Below are 14,750 nucleotides of genomic sequence, written 5' to 3'. Positions count from 1 at the left end.
GTGTGTGTGGTTAAGTCTCATAACTAACTGCTCTCTCTATGTGTGTGTGGTTAAGTCTCATAACTAACTGCTCTCTATATGATGGAAAAGAAACTGTAGGACGCCAAGCATGCACTATCATGAGCTGTCAGTCATTAAGGCTGCTTGTCCATCTGGACTGGGGTAGCTGTCTCCAGTGGGTTTTAACTCCAAGAGCTAAGCACTGTTTCTTTCATAAACAGGAAGTGTGTCCATGTCTGGGTCCTTTGTTTTTAAGTGAGAAATACATCGTGGGAGTTGATATAGAGTCTGAGTTCTTCTGTAAAGTAAGCAATATAGATGTCTTAGTGACTAATGACTGCGTTCAGGGTTCTATGCAGTTACTGCTCTGAAGAGAAAGCTACTATAATGTAAGAAGCTGTGGTTTCTTCATACGTAAAATGACTGTTTGGTGTTAAGGGCTCACTTAACGGATGCTTGCAAGGCATTTAGGAGTTAGCCGGCACATAGCTGCCAACCCTTCGGTGTGGTTTTTATTCAAGAGCTTTAGCTACTGAATGAAGATAGAACAGAAAGAAACCACAGATGGAGAGACCATAAATATAAGCATTATTTATAATACCACCACTTTATACAAGTGAACAAGCCAGGCTTTCAAGAGGTCGTCCAATTAATGTCAGTGTCTAAATGCCACAGAGCTGGGGTTGGATCCCAGCAGTCAGTACTAGAATTTATGCCATCACCACACGTACCTGAGCGTCACACGACCTCCCTCCTGGTTGTCACAACTCCAAAAGTGTACAAAGTGTTTAGTTAGGACCATTAATCCTGTCTAGTTTGTGAGATAGGAACCATTAACCCTTCTTATTATTTAATGAAATGAAGACCATTAGCCCCTTGTAGTATTGAATTAGTGATACTAGAAACAAAATACGTCAGAAGACTTAGGTACCAGTGAAGTTTACATTAAAAACCTTTTAGGTGTTACCCGCTCCATTGGCTGGCATTTTAACTAGCCGGCTGCTGATGTGTGGTTAGAGAAGTGATATTTACACTCTTTCCTTTTTACAAATATTTGCTACCAGTAAGGGTAGCATTCCTTGAGACTCTGCAGAGACTGTGTGTGCTGCTGCCATAGTAAAGAAGGTAGTGTGTGTATGTGTGCGTGTGTGTGTGCGCGTGTGTGTATGCATGTGTGTGTGTGCGCGCGCGTGCGCGCTCGCACCTATGGTGTTCATTTCCTGACGTGGGAGGACCCAGAACTGTTTCCTTTGGATTGTCACTGATAAAATGGAAGTTTAAGTGATGCATTTGTTAAAATATTTTTGATAGCAGGACACCTAAATTAAGTTATCCGGTTCAGCTGATGTGAGTCAGAAACATCTGAGGTAATAACAACAAAATGTTCAGTGTGAACAGAGATTATCATTTTTTTTTTTTGACTTCTGGAAAGGACTGTGTTCACGCAGGAATGAGTATATAGGAAAGAAGCAGGACCAGTTTTTCTATTTGAGGGTGTTAGCAGTTTCTGATAGCACGATGCTTCTCTGAAATCTGATGTTTTCAGCATTGAGCAATGCCACATATTGTTCACCTAGAACGAAAGGCGGTAACATTTGCTCACTTGTCTTTCGGTATTTTACATAGCATGAATAACATTTTTAAAGAAATCTGTGCCTATATATGGCAAATTCAGTCCTTGTTTAAATGTGCAGAGCATGCCTGTCTAGCCCCTGTTCCTGGAGTTTACAGTTTTACATGCTGTAGACCTGTCAGAGTCTGTGTAGACGTGCACATGTATGCAGGTAACACTCTAGCCTGTGTAGACGTGCACATGTATGCAGGTAACACACTAGCCTATCAGAGTCTGTGTAGACGTGCACATGTATGCAGGTAACACTCTAGCCTGCACACCAGGTGGTGGAGCTGGTGTTAGACGTTTGGCCACCTCATCTGAAATCCACAGTGTGCCTCTTTTCTTCCTTCAGCCTGTTCATGTTTACTGCTCTGGAAAAAGACTTCATGTAACGTAGGTCTAGCATTAAAATCTACAGTTTTCTATACTCCTTCAAGGATATCAGAAGCACGGCTGTAATTTATAGATGTGCCCAAGCCCACACCACGGTGCTGCTCCAATTACACAGCTTTCACTTGGGTTCCTCTGCTTGGAGTGTGAAGGTTTGGGCAGTGGATACTGCCCTTTGACAAACTGTGGTTGCTTAGCAAATGTGTTTCTTCTTTTGTTTCTTCTCCCTTTAAAATGAGTACGTTGTGTGTGGTGAAGAAATGGACAGGATCTTTCTAATGGTTCTAGCTTTCCACATGTATGATTTGCTTTGGTGGGCAAAAATAAATGGTGCTCATGTGGTATGAAACACAGTGATTAAAATAAGCGTAGCCAGGCTTGCTGGCGCGTTTAATGTCTCACGCCCCTCTTTCTCTCGTTCTGTTGCGTTGTTTCTAACCGAGGGGCCGAAGCAGTTCCTCTCACTTGAGAACAGCCAGCTCTGGGGACTGAGCTGGCTCTGCTGGGGATGTTTCACTCTGCAACAGCAGTTCTGTGCTCTGCCCAGTTGGTAAAAAATAAACAACTGCTCAATGTTATGTGTCATGACATGGCTTCATCTTAGGAATCATGACATCTCTTATGTATTCATCTGTCGACATTTTGAGCATTTGCTCTTCTGATCTAGGATATTTTTTTTAAAAAAAAAAAAAAAGGTTGCCAAATAAACAGACTCTCTTCTAACACCTCTTAATGAGGTAGGGATGGATGCTGGGTGATGATCCCTAACCTGGAAGTGTAGTGTATGAGGTGGGATGTTGGGCGATGATCCCTAATCCTGGAAGTGTAGCACTCAGAAAAGGAAGGTTGTTGGTTACAGTCTTGCAGTTTTGTTTTCTCCATGTTCAGTCTGAAATAATTCTGCTTCCACATCCTACATTTTACTCAACTGGCTTCAAGAAAGAGCTGGGCATGGCTTAGTGGTAGAGTGTTTTCCCTGCAAGCGCAGGATCCAGGATTTGTCTCCAGACAAACAACAGTGTTGGGGAGGATGATATTTGATGGAAAATGATTTATAATAAAGTGAAAATGTCTCCTACAACATGAATACCTGAAGGGACTCCATTAGCTCTAATCTGAGGGAGCGGACACCTTAGTAGGTGGCGGTGGCACTTGGCAAGTTCCTTCTGCTTCTGTGGAAGGAAGTGTAGAAATCAGTGGCTTCCAGAGTGAGAAATAAAACTATTAAAACCACGAGAAAAAGGTTGAAAGATATACATGACAACGGAAGACCTTTGTAAAGTGGAGCACCGGGGCATCACGGAAGAGGCTCTGAACAGTGTGTCTTAACTCCCATCTCCTCTTCAGTCAGCTCGGTTCCTGCTGATCTGTAGCTGATGGCTCCTGCTGGTGCACTCGGCTCTCTGGGGTCGGGATATCTCTACATTGCACCGTATTGTGATTTCCAAAATGTCGTGTCTTACTCTTTCTTGTACATTGTTTTAAAAATTGAGTTTCTGATAATTGAAAGTCATTCTGAATAGTTTTCTCTTAAGAATGTGAATTTTTTTATGAGTTTTACCTTGGAAATTAGTTTATTTATTATGTTTAATTTTAGGAAATGGGGCTCTTGCAGAACTTTCTGAAAATGTGCATATTTCAGGAGTGTCAACTGGTAAGTCATCTTTTGTAATGTTTAAATTTCATGCATGACTTATATGGTAAATATTGAAAGCCACCTGGTATCTTATGAAGTGATATTTGGCTATAAAAATTATTGCTGCTTTCACAGCATGTAATAAGGAAGGAAGGAACTGGAACATGGAGAAATTCTCATAAGATAAAGTGATATTGCATGCCTGAGGGTTGGTTATACTTTTGCAAGCAGACTATGTAATTATTTTCATGTGAAAGTTAAACCAAGAGAAAAGTCAGCTCAAGTAGAATTAGGTATTTTCTCTCCATGCAAACTTGTGTAAAATGAAATTAATTTTGAATGTTATCCTTAGAATTTACAGCCTTAGCAATGAAGTGTCCGGTTAGATGTTTTAGGTGAGATAGAGCGATACTCCACAAGAACCTGCTTACTTGCGTGCACAGTTGTTAGCGTCCTTGGCTGTGTGGAAGCAGAAGTCAGTGAGAGTCTTCACCCACCTGAGCTACAGCTGCGACCACGGGCCACGGCGGCACAGCTGTCAATTGTGGATGACTTCCAGCGTGTCACTGCATTTGCCCCATTAACTGTAGTTACCACATATCAAAAGCTATCTCTTCATGTATGGAAATAGTCTACTATTAATAATTACTAATAACTCTTCATTTCCCTCTATCATTGATAAGATTTGGGTAGTTAAAAGTCACACCACAATATCAGTCTACTGAGTTTCTATTATAAATTTTACAGTTCTTGTGGTTTTTTTCTTCCATAAAGCAGAATTGGAAGTTTGTTGTTGGTTTTGTATCTCTGACTTTGTATTCAGGACGTTAGTGCTCTTACCATGTGCTCTGGTCAGTCTTTGTCCTCACTAAACACTCAAACACACCTGGTCTCCAGAAATCAAGGTCGTCTTCTTCGTTCTTCCACATCTTTTTCGCTTTTTTACAGGCATTTAAATGTGTATCGATTTTATACCTCAAAAACAAGGTATTTAAATTTTATCTATTACTGTATGAGTTTGGCACCCGTGAGGAGGTCAGAGAACACCTGTGGGAGTCAGGTCCCTTCCACAGTGGGCTGTAAGTGAAAACCAAGCAGGGCCTTGAGCATGGGAGGCAAGTGTCCTTCCTACCCCTCAGCCTCACCTCTAACTCTGTTATTACTGCTGTTGTCGGGTGGGCAGATGGGCTCTAAAGACAGGGGCTCTGTCGCCCACACTTTCATCCAAGTAGCTGTGGCTAGCTGACTAATCCTCCTGAGATTATGAGATTACTGGTCTGTGCCACACACACCCCCTTTTTGTTGTTTTTGAGACGGGGTGTTACTGTGTGGCCCAGGTTGTCCTACGTTCTTTATCCCCCTGCCTTGTGAGGCTAGTATGAAATCACTGGTTCACAGCACCATGCCCAATAAAAGTTGGTATGTTTGATCACTACCAGTGTTTACTGTATTAGAAACTAAAGCTGAGAAGTTGCCTTAAAACTTACAAGTTTGATTTACAATAACAAGAATGAGTTTATTGCAACCTTGTGACTATAGCAGAGTTTTATTAAAGTAGACTTTTCAGGACAAAAGTGTCAACAGTATTGTTGTTTTATAATATTGTAAAGCCTTTATTGATAGATTTAAAGTAGCTAGGTTCTCAACATCTGTTTCTGCATTCAGTCTTTTCAAACATAAGGTTTTATTTGATACGTGAAAATAATCTAATTGATATGTAACTAAAAACGTAAAGGAGTATTTTAACAATCTTTTTCAGACAACTGTTACAAAAATCCAACAGATGATAGCTTCTCAAGGTTAGCAACAGTTGAAATCTGAATTCATGTGTGAGCTTTCTGTGCTCTGTGACAGTGCAATCTGGTTGGCTTTGACCTCTGAGCATTTTCATTACCGTATATGATTCTATAGAATGTCAGTCACTTAGTACTGTTTGCTGAGTTGTAAGGATTAATATGGAATGTGAAAAGCCACAGAAATTTGGACATATTTAATATCAAATTGTAAGTTTATTATCAATGCATCAGGACTGAATTATACTTCTTACTTTTGTCTGTTTGCTTGAGATCAGGGCTGCTGGACTCTTGCTTAGTATTGCCTTTGCTCTTAGTAAATTCCTGTTGGAGAAACATCAGCAGAACGTCATGCTTTAAAAGGAGTCAGATGTGTTCTCTCTGTAAGCCTTTCCCCACTTAGGAATTGCAGACACATGTAGACGGACTTATTGTTTGCCGGGGCTGCCATAGCACAGCACCACAGACTAAACAACGTAATGTGTTTTCTCCTGAGCCTGCAGGCTAAAAGCCCACAATCAAGATGTGGCAAGAATAGTTTCTTCTGCATTCTGTCTGTGGCTTTTAGATGCCATCTTCCTACATCCTGCCCTGGAATCTATCCTAATGTCTTCTGAAGTTACATCATAATATCCCACCCATGTGACCTCATTTTAACTTAATTACCTCATCAAAGAGTCTCCATGTAATTACAATGACTCTCTGAAGTACTAGCATTGGGACCTTAAAAAATGAATTTTGAGGACAATACAATTCATCCCATAACAATGTATATTTTAATTATGTGGACTTATACATCAATAAAATACTCCATTTCAGAAGACAGCAAAACCTTATTAATATGGAATATTTTTTCTGGAGGTTAGTCTCATAAAAATTATTTTTCTTTGAAGAGCAGCATGTAAGACCCATCTCTAGTATACATTAAAGAGGATAAATGGGTGTTTTTTTCAAAGGCCTTGCCCAGTGGGGGAAACTGTGTGTGAAGTGTTTCCAGTTTGAAATGTTTAGGGACTGGGATGTTCATCATGTAGTCTATTAATTAGAAATCTCAAAGATCTGAAATCCAGAATGCTCCAAATCTATAATGGCAACAACAAAACCTTTCAGATTTCAGAGCATCTTTGGATTTATATTTGGAGATTAGCAAAACACATGCTGTAGAGGTTTCAGGAATCCTGGTGTCCAGCAGAATTAGGTCCCTGCAGTGCTGGTCCCAGGCTGAGATGTCTCTCCTGAGCGGACTCTAAGGCGAGCATGTTTTCCCTTGAAGAATCAAAGCTCGGGAGTCTGTGGTGCTGCCCGCTCTGCCCTCAGCCTTCACCTTAAGTTTTTCTACTCTGTTTAGCTCTGCAGCCCCTGTTCCAGCTGTCCACACTGTAAATCGACTGAAGGTTTTAAGTTAGGTTCTACTTTATCCAGTTAGTACGCTTTGAAAATGATTTAAAAAAAAAAATTTCCCACAGGAAAAGTCAGGACCATCTCAGGCAAATCAGGGTGCATTACTCCCTGTATGTGGTGACTTTGTTTTATGCTACAATAAAGCACTGATGTGGACCTCGTGCCCCGTAATAGTGGGAGTAAATGCCTTAGGTACTTCTCCACTGACAACAGGGGATTACAGGAAGCCATGGCAGCAGCCAGAGAGCTTGAGGCAGCCTGGCCAAGGGTAAAGGGTACTCAGCTGGCCTCCTTTTACAGTCAAGGTTCCCTGCCCAGAGCACGGCCCCTCCCACAGCTCAGGTGACTCTTCTCACTGGAGTTAAGGTAGATCGTGCCCTACAGGCAGGTCCAGCCGCCTGTCTCCAGGTGATGTAGGTTTTGTCAGGTTACAGTTAACAGGGACCCTCAGAGTAGGGAATGGGTCTCCAGGAACCTACCTAATGGGAGAAGTGAGCATGTGCGAAGGGCACCTGTGGTGTGTCCTACTGTGAGAGACCCTGTGGTGAGTCATTAGCATATTAGCCAGATTTACAGAAGGCCCAGAGATGGCGTCTGGTGAAGAGGGTATGACTTGGCCCAGAGTGGCAGGGCATCAGTCTATTCTAAAGAGGGAGTCTATGTGTGGCTGGTGGTACCGTCTTGGTCTCCACGCATGCAGCATTTGTTTCTAACAGATTATTCCTTTCCGTCATTTTCTTCCTCTGAAAACTTGCAAGAGATATAAATTTGTCCTTTGCTCATTTTATGACTACAAGTTGATATAAGAGATATTAAATTATAAAGTCTGGTGACTGAATATGATAAAAAGTGTTAAATATCATATTTTTATATTTTAATTTAGAACTATTTATCTTTTTGCTTTTTCATTTTTTTAAAGTTTAATGAAAGTGCAATTAATGAATAAATAGGATTTTTGAAAAACACCCTGATTTAGAAGCAATCAAAAGTAAGAAAAGAATAATCAAATATTAGTTGTTTGATTCAGGTCAATATTATAAGTTAGAGTAAAATTTAGTTTAAATAAAATAACATCGTTAAAAATCAAATACACTTGTATACTGTGTTCAAAGGACTTGTTATAATCAACCTGACCTAAAACATGGCCCCTTCTATGAAATAAAGACGCCATATTTTGACTATTTTTTTTAAATAAAGAAAATCACGTATGGGTTGAATGGATGACTCGGGTTAAGAACACTGACTGCTCTTCCAGATGTTCTGAGCTCAACTCCCACAAGCACGCAGTGACTCCCAACCATCTCTAGTCGGATCTGGCGCCCTCTTCTGGCCTGCACGTACACTTGAATTATAACGGATCTTAGTTTAAAGTTTATAGACTACTTGTTATTTTTCTTTGTGTTTATGTCCATTATGAATGCACAAAGTTCCCACTGTGCAGGGCTTGCAGTTACTGTCTGGAGCACACCACTGGCTTTGTCCAGTGATTTCCCCCAGCGTGGATCGTGCTGCAAAAGATGTATCTATTATTAGGTAATACATTTTGATATGAGCCTTATGCTTTTATTCTAAGACTGTACTCACAGTCTGAAATTCTGGTAGAATTGCTGCATCAAAAGGGGTTGCAGCAGCTGGCGCAGCATATGTAAGCATTTACATTAGGTGTGATCATCATTTCTTGCTTAATATTTTTCCTTGTGCTATTTTTATCAAGTCCTAACCTTTTACTTCCCCTGCTCTGTTTCTTAAAGAAGAAATTAATTGTTCCTCCTTTTGATTCCTAGCCTAGAAATGTAAGGTTGTAAACAAAAAGAGTAAGATTGACTTCTTTTTATAATTAGACAAAAACTATGCTCTTTTTTAAATTCTGATTGTTAATTAGAACAGATTTTGGAGCTTAATCCTTTTACAGCTGAAAGGGTTTTTGTTTTGTTTTTTCATTTAATTTTAATGTTAGGACTGGCATGTCATATTCGATTCAACAGTGAGACAGCTCTGTGTTCCTACCTTTTAATATCAATAGTCAAATGTTCTAAATGAGGTTAGTTTATCTGAAATCTATTCTGCATTTGATATGAAATCTTTTATCAAGCAGAACGAGCATATAATAGCTAATAAAAGAATAGTGCTTCCAAAATTCTTTAATCCTTGCTGATACTGTTAGGTTTAAAACCTGTGACAAATGGCTTAGTCAACTATTTAACATATCAAAGCAGACGCTGGCCACTACTTCTCTGGCATCCCTTAGCCTGTACCTGTCACAGGGCCCTCCTGGGTGGCATACCCCTTTCCCTACCAAAACTTCTTCAGCCCTGGGGCTGGGCTGCCCTTCCCCCAGTCACCCTTCTCTAGATCATCCAGCTATTTGGTTACCTGCCTCTTTCGCCTATTCTTTGGGCCTCCTGGCTGCTGCACCTTGTCCCCCTCTCTCCCCTCTCTTTACCCATGCCCCTTCCTCACGCGGCCCAGGGTCATGTCCACTCCGGACTCCCCCAGATGCTGCTGCCTCTGCCCATGCTTCTCCCACATATCCTTTCCTCCACCAGACCGGGACCAGTCATGTTCCTTTCCTTTTTATTTATTTCTGTCATTCAAATATTATTAAATAAGTGTGAACTTCAAATAGTTTTTAAGCATTATTTTTTTAATTGCCAGAACTGAGTCTTTCAAAATCACCCCCCTTTGTTGTGTATTTGCATTTTCTAGCTACCTGTTTGGAGGGTTAGAGGTCCAGCGCACTGCTGATCCCAAAGCCACTTACAACTGATGCTTCAGTTGTAGCCTTAAAAGAAGGGCTGGGGTGTGGACCTAATACTGTCTGAACAGCAGTTGATTCGCACATGAGTTAACGACTTATGGTGGATGCAGCATCATGGTCACGTGACATGTTTTTAGCCACTGCTTTAATTTTAAATATCATAATGTAGAATTTTACAGTTTCACTGAAGAACATTTAGTCTGATGAAATATTAATTCTAAAGACTTGTAAGTAAGGAATCTAAAATAAAACTTAAATGGCAATCATCTGATAGTGCTGTATGGTTCATTTTAATACAGAAAGTTACGCGAGAGAACAGTGGTCTTTGTACCTTTCCTGTGGGTTTTAATGTTTTACAGTTTTTCAATCAAGTACCTTGATCTTTTGCTGAAGCAACCAAGAAGAATTTCACGGTTTCATTTGACCAGTGCCTTTTATCTGTTTCAAATAAAGACATGAGAAGTTACTGTGTTCTTTTTGATAGAGAATATGAAGTAGAACTTAATGAGAACCCAGGAAACTCCTTCGGACAGGGAAGAGGGTGGGGATGCAGGACACGTTTTTGAGGAAGGCAGCGCCCACTACTACAGACTGCTCTAAGCTGCCCATCTTCCCAGAGCCTGTGGAGGAAGCGCTCCAGAGGCCATGGTGGAGCTCCCCGTGAGCCTTAGGGAGTGGAGATGCCCCATCTTTTATATTCTATGCTTGTAACTTCATCTTGTTACTATTTTAGTATGCAATAAAGTATTTTATTTTGATATGTAATGTAATCGTGTTTTGTATATTCCCAACTATCTATTAAATATCTGCTTTAATAAGATTATGTGTGTTTTCATGTTACATTGTCATATTGAACAGTGTTAGAACAGTGGGGTGAGTCCCTGGAGTGCCGTTGAGAGGGTGTGATGCTTAGATGACGGACGTGAGGTGTGCAGCGTGCATCCAGCAACAGGGCCAGGGCACTGAGTGGGCATAAAACAAACACGTTCACATATGGAGGATTTCTCTTCTCCTCTTATACTTGAGAATAACTTTTCCAAGTGTGTTGCTCATTAGTTAACTTTAATTGTGCTAAATCTCCTGTGTAGTGCTGTACACAGCCAGCCACGTAATGGGTACTTTAGTCTGGACATTTCAGAAGGTTGGTCCTCTTGTGGGGCTCCTCACAGTGGAGAACATGCATTAAAGGCTTAGGTCGCTAGACAGTGCCCAAGGAGGTGGTGGAGCATACGGGAGGTGGAGGAAGACAGTGGGAGGCCTTGTGGTCCGCAGCTGCAGCCCGCCCTCAGTGGTGATCGTAGGACCCCGTTCCTCCTCTTACCTAAGGCCTAGAGTAGTGAGGCCATCATTTGACCATAATTCCAGAAGCGTGAGCCAAAAGAATCTGTTGTTGTTGGTAAAATGAGTGACTCTGGGACTCTTACGAGACCCAGCTGCAGGTGGTGAGTGGACGTTTCACTACCAGCTTGCTGAAATGGCCCAGCATAATGAGGGGACTTGTGGTCTTCAGTCTCACGGGTAGAACGTGGTGTCCAGAGCAAAGGAGGGATAGTTTTTAATCACGCTCCTTCTGCACTATTATATTCATTTTTGTTTATTACTCTTCAGAAAGGGCACAGTGGCTTAGATATGAATGAATAGTGTGTCATAGCTGATCGAAAAATCATGAACTCTAAGGCCACTGTTTGCCAAGTACTGCGTCCTGCCGCTCTCTTCTAGGCTTCCCCGAAAGTCATCATAAGCTCCAGAAACGAATAGCTTTCCCCATTCGGGGACGAGGAATAATCACTTGCTCAGCATTTAAATCTCTAGTGTATAAATTAGAAAAATGTAGGTACCGTAACAATAGTTCTTATGCCTTCACAGGGAAAAAAATGCCCTCCTGGCTTTAAAACCTGAATAAAAAGGCGAGTCTTCCCCTTTCGTCTTATGCTTCGCCAGCAGTTTCAGAATTACTCCTAGTACTTAGAAACCTCCTAGGGAACGGTTAATTTCTTACAGTGTAATTATATTCAACTTCGTTGCTCTCCTCATACCATATTTTGCCGTATGTCCAGAGCTCTTCAGTGTGTTGTGCCTCTTGTGACTATTGGGTGTCTGATTTTCCTACCATGTAACGTTTTCTTATTCTTTGTCAGGAACACTAATGGTCTTCACGACACCATGAAATCACCTGCTTTGATGAGAGCTGATGTCCAGGCAGAATAGCATGGTTCTTGAGGAATGCCACTGAGAGTGACAGGAATGATGGTGTTGATGTGTCCATCCCTCCATGTGTGCGCCAATGCAGGAGAGTACCCGTGTGTGTTAGAAACACTGAGTGCAGGATTGCTAACCATTGGTGTGAGTGACGAGAGCCTTGTGGGAGACAGAGCCCTGTATTTTCCCACTTGTGCTCATTTTACCTGTAGATTACAGTGTAAGATTTCCCACTTTAGACTATTAAATAACATTGCTAGAACCCTAGTAATCATTTCCACTGAAGAAAGTGTTTGGTTTCTGTGGGGGATGGGTATTGAACACCAAGGCCTTCTAAACCACCTGCAACCACTGAAAGACTCTCAGCGGTTCTGGTTTCCCTTTTAAAAGATTATGGTGTATTAGGCGCATTTGTGTGTGAGTGCAGGTTCCCATGTTCAGAGGTGTTCAGTCCTCTGGAGCAAAAGTCAAGGCAGCCACAAGCCAACAGCATGGGAAGCATCTCTCCAGCCCCCGCCGACTCCTGACTTCTTATGGAGGATTAAGGATGACTTTTGGAGCACTCCTTAGGGAGTACTTCACATACTCAGTCTCCTCTTTTCCCTTCGGACTGCTCATCCTCAGTGTTGACATTTCCATGAGGACAGAGCTCTGCTGGGTCCACCACGTGATCAGACACTCACTTCAGGAGTCTAGACAGCAGAGGCTCAAGTGAAGGTACTAGGTATGTGTGGCAAAGTGACAAGGTAGGGGAACTGGACTTGGAAACCCATCTATCCAGGAGCTTTTGCAGGCTCCCCTTCCTTCTCACAGAGGGCCGTCCTCCTGACGTGGCACCTCACAGAGGGTCTCTCCAGTGCTTTCACTCCAGCAAATTCAGCACAGCTGCTCATTTGCCGTGTTCTCAGGGGCTCATAGGTTTAGCATGTTTGCTTTCCAGATGGAGTGTCATTCTCTGTTAACATCTTTGAGAATGCTGCACCCTTCTTTATTCTCCCAGCCTCAACTGCTCTCTCCTTCTCTGTTTCTCTTCAAAAGAATGTTTTATTCTTTTGTTATTGTTTTAAGAACCCAGAACACTTCCTCAGCTTCCACTTAATCCTTTTATGGCTATTTTATCCCATGCCATCTGCATCTTACCCATGCATACCCGTGTATACGTTCTCTTTATCATCAAATGTAGATTCTTGAATGTTGTCTTAGTCAGCACTCTCTCCCTGTGACAGAATACCTGCGACAGTCATCTTACAAATAGAAAAGATTATTTTGGCTCATAGTTTCCTTTGATAGTCACTGGGACCTGTTGAGTTGAGCCTGTATGGCAAGACAAGCATTTCACAGAGGAATCTGCTCGCTCGTGACTGCCAGGAAGAAGACAGGGAGGGATAGTCTGCTGTCAGAGTGTCTCCTTGCTTCCTAAAGAACCCCAATTTCCCAGCCGGGCCACAGGCTGGGAGAGTGCAGAGACACTTGGTGCAAGCGCGATGCTTATTATTAATTCTGAAGATAATTTAGTGCTACTTGCTATTCCTAGATCGGTTTTTATGCAGATAGGGCTCACTCTTCAGAAACTGTAACCACGCTTATTCCCTGGGCTTTAACATTATTGTAGCCATGAGAACTCAGCTGAACTCTTCTTACTGTTCATGCTGATGACTTTCATGGGCCTTATGAGCTGTGAACTTTTGACTTGGAGCAGCTCTGTGAACTGTAATAAAACCCAGAGACAGATATTGGGGTTCAACCTGGAGATCAGAAAAACAAAGTAGCTAGCCTCTAGACCTTTTACCTCCACCAAATCTTCTGACCAAAGGGGCGAGATCCTGTCTCCATGAATCCTCAGACTCCACACTCCACTGAGCTCCTGTCTCTTCCCCTTTATATTCCTCTCTCCACCCAGCCCTGTCGCTCCTGTCTCCACCTTTCTATTGCTGGAATTAAAGGCCTGTGATCCCAAGTGCTGGGATCACCTTTGTGTGAGCTCTCTTTCTCTTTTAGATAGACTCTATCTTGTATAGCCCAGGATGGCCTTGAACTCACAGAGATCCATCTGCCTCTCTCTCCCAAGTCCTGGGATAAAAAGTGTGCCACCACTCCATGGTCTGTATGTCTGGCTGGTATGGCTGCATTGTCCTCTGATCTTCAGGCAAACTTTATTTATTAAAACACAAATAACTTACCACTATAACTTTTTTTGTTGTTTTGTTGTTGTTGTTGTTGTTGTTTTTGGATTTTCGAGACAGGGTTTTTCCGTAGCTCTTTTTGGTTCCTGTCCTGGAACTAGCTGGAACCACTATAACTTTTTAAAAAAATTTTAGTTTAATTTTTAACATATTTTTCTGCCCCAGCTCCTAGGATCTCCCCATTTTCCTACCCACCAACTTCTTGTTCTTTCTCTGTCTCTCTCAAAAAAACAAACAACAACAAAATGGAACACACACACACACATACCAAAAAAATCAAAACAGATGAAGGAAGGATAAACACATAAATGTGGGGTTCATTTTGCGGTGACTGGCTACTCCTGGGGCCTGCTCTGGTATGTAGTTTATATACCCAGTGACACTCCATGGCAGTAGCCTATGAGGTTTAGGGGAGTCTATGGGATTCCTTCAGCAAGCAACCCACTAAGATATAGCTGGTTCTTGGCACTGGAGGATTTACTTTGTGTCCTAAGATATCTAGTTGGGGCATTTGTCTCCCCCATTATAAGGTGACTCCATTTAAATTCCGTTCATATATGTATATGTTTTTGGAAGCTTCTCCAGTAGTGTGTTGCCCTATGGCTTCTCAAAGGGACTATAGTTTTAACTTTTCATACTGTTACTGTTCTAAATTGGTAGTGGGTTAGTAGGTATCTGATTTTCATGCTAATTATTCAACAATATGTTCTTTTTTTTCCACATTCACTGACTTTGACTTGCTGTTTATTGGACAAAGTATTTTTAGGGTTCATGG

The 14,750-nt window shown here is 41.7% G+C and overlaps 1 protein-coding gene across 2 annotated transcripts in view; it reads left to right on the top strand.

Moving 5' to 3' along the window:
- Window positions 1-14,750, top strand: part of Lrp12 (LDL receptor related protein 12) — a 75,024-nt gene that overhangs the window by 38,179 nt on the left and 22,095 nt on the right. The window contains exon 2 of one of the 2 annotated variants that reach the window (XM_057792461.1): window positions 3,603-3,659. The exons of the other annotated variant lie outside the window; for it this stretch is intronic. Coding sequence (XP_057648444.1) covers window positions 3,603-3,659 — 57 coding nt within the window. The remainder of the gene's footprint in view (window positions 1-3,602; window positions 3,660-14,750) is intronic. 2 annotated transcript variants of the gene reach the window in all.

Source organism: Chionomys nivalis, chromosome 17, assembly GCF_950005125.1.
Source record: "Chionomys nivalis chromosome 17, mChiNiv1.1, whole genome shotgun sequence".
Lineage (NCBI taxonomy): Eukaryota > Metazoa > Chordata > Mammalia > Rodentia > Cricetidae > Chionomys > Chionomys nivalis.
The sequence above is the reverse complement of the archived record's forward strand: the minus strand, read 5'-3'. Positions and strand labels throughout refer to the sequence as shown.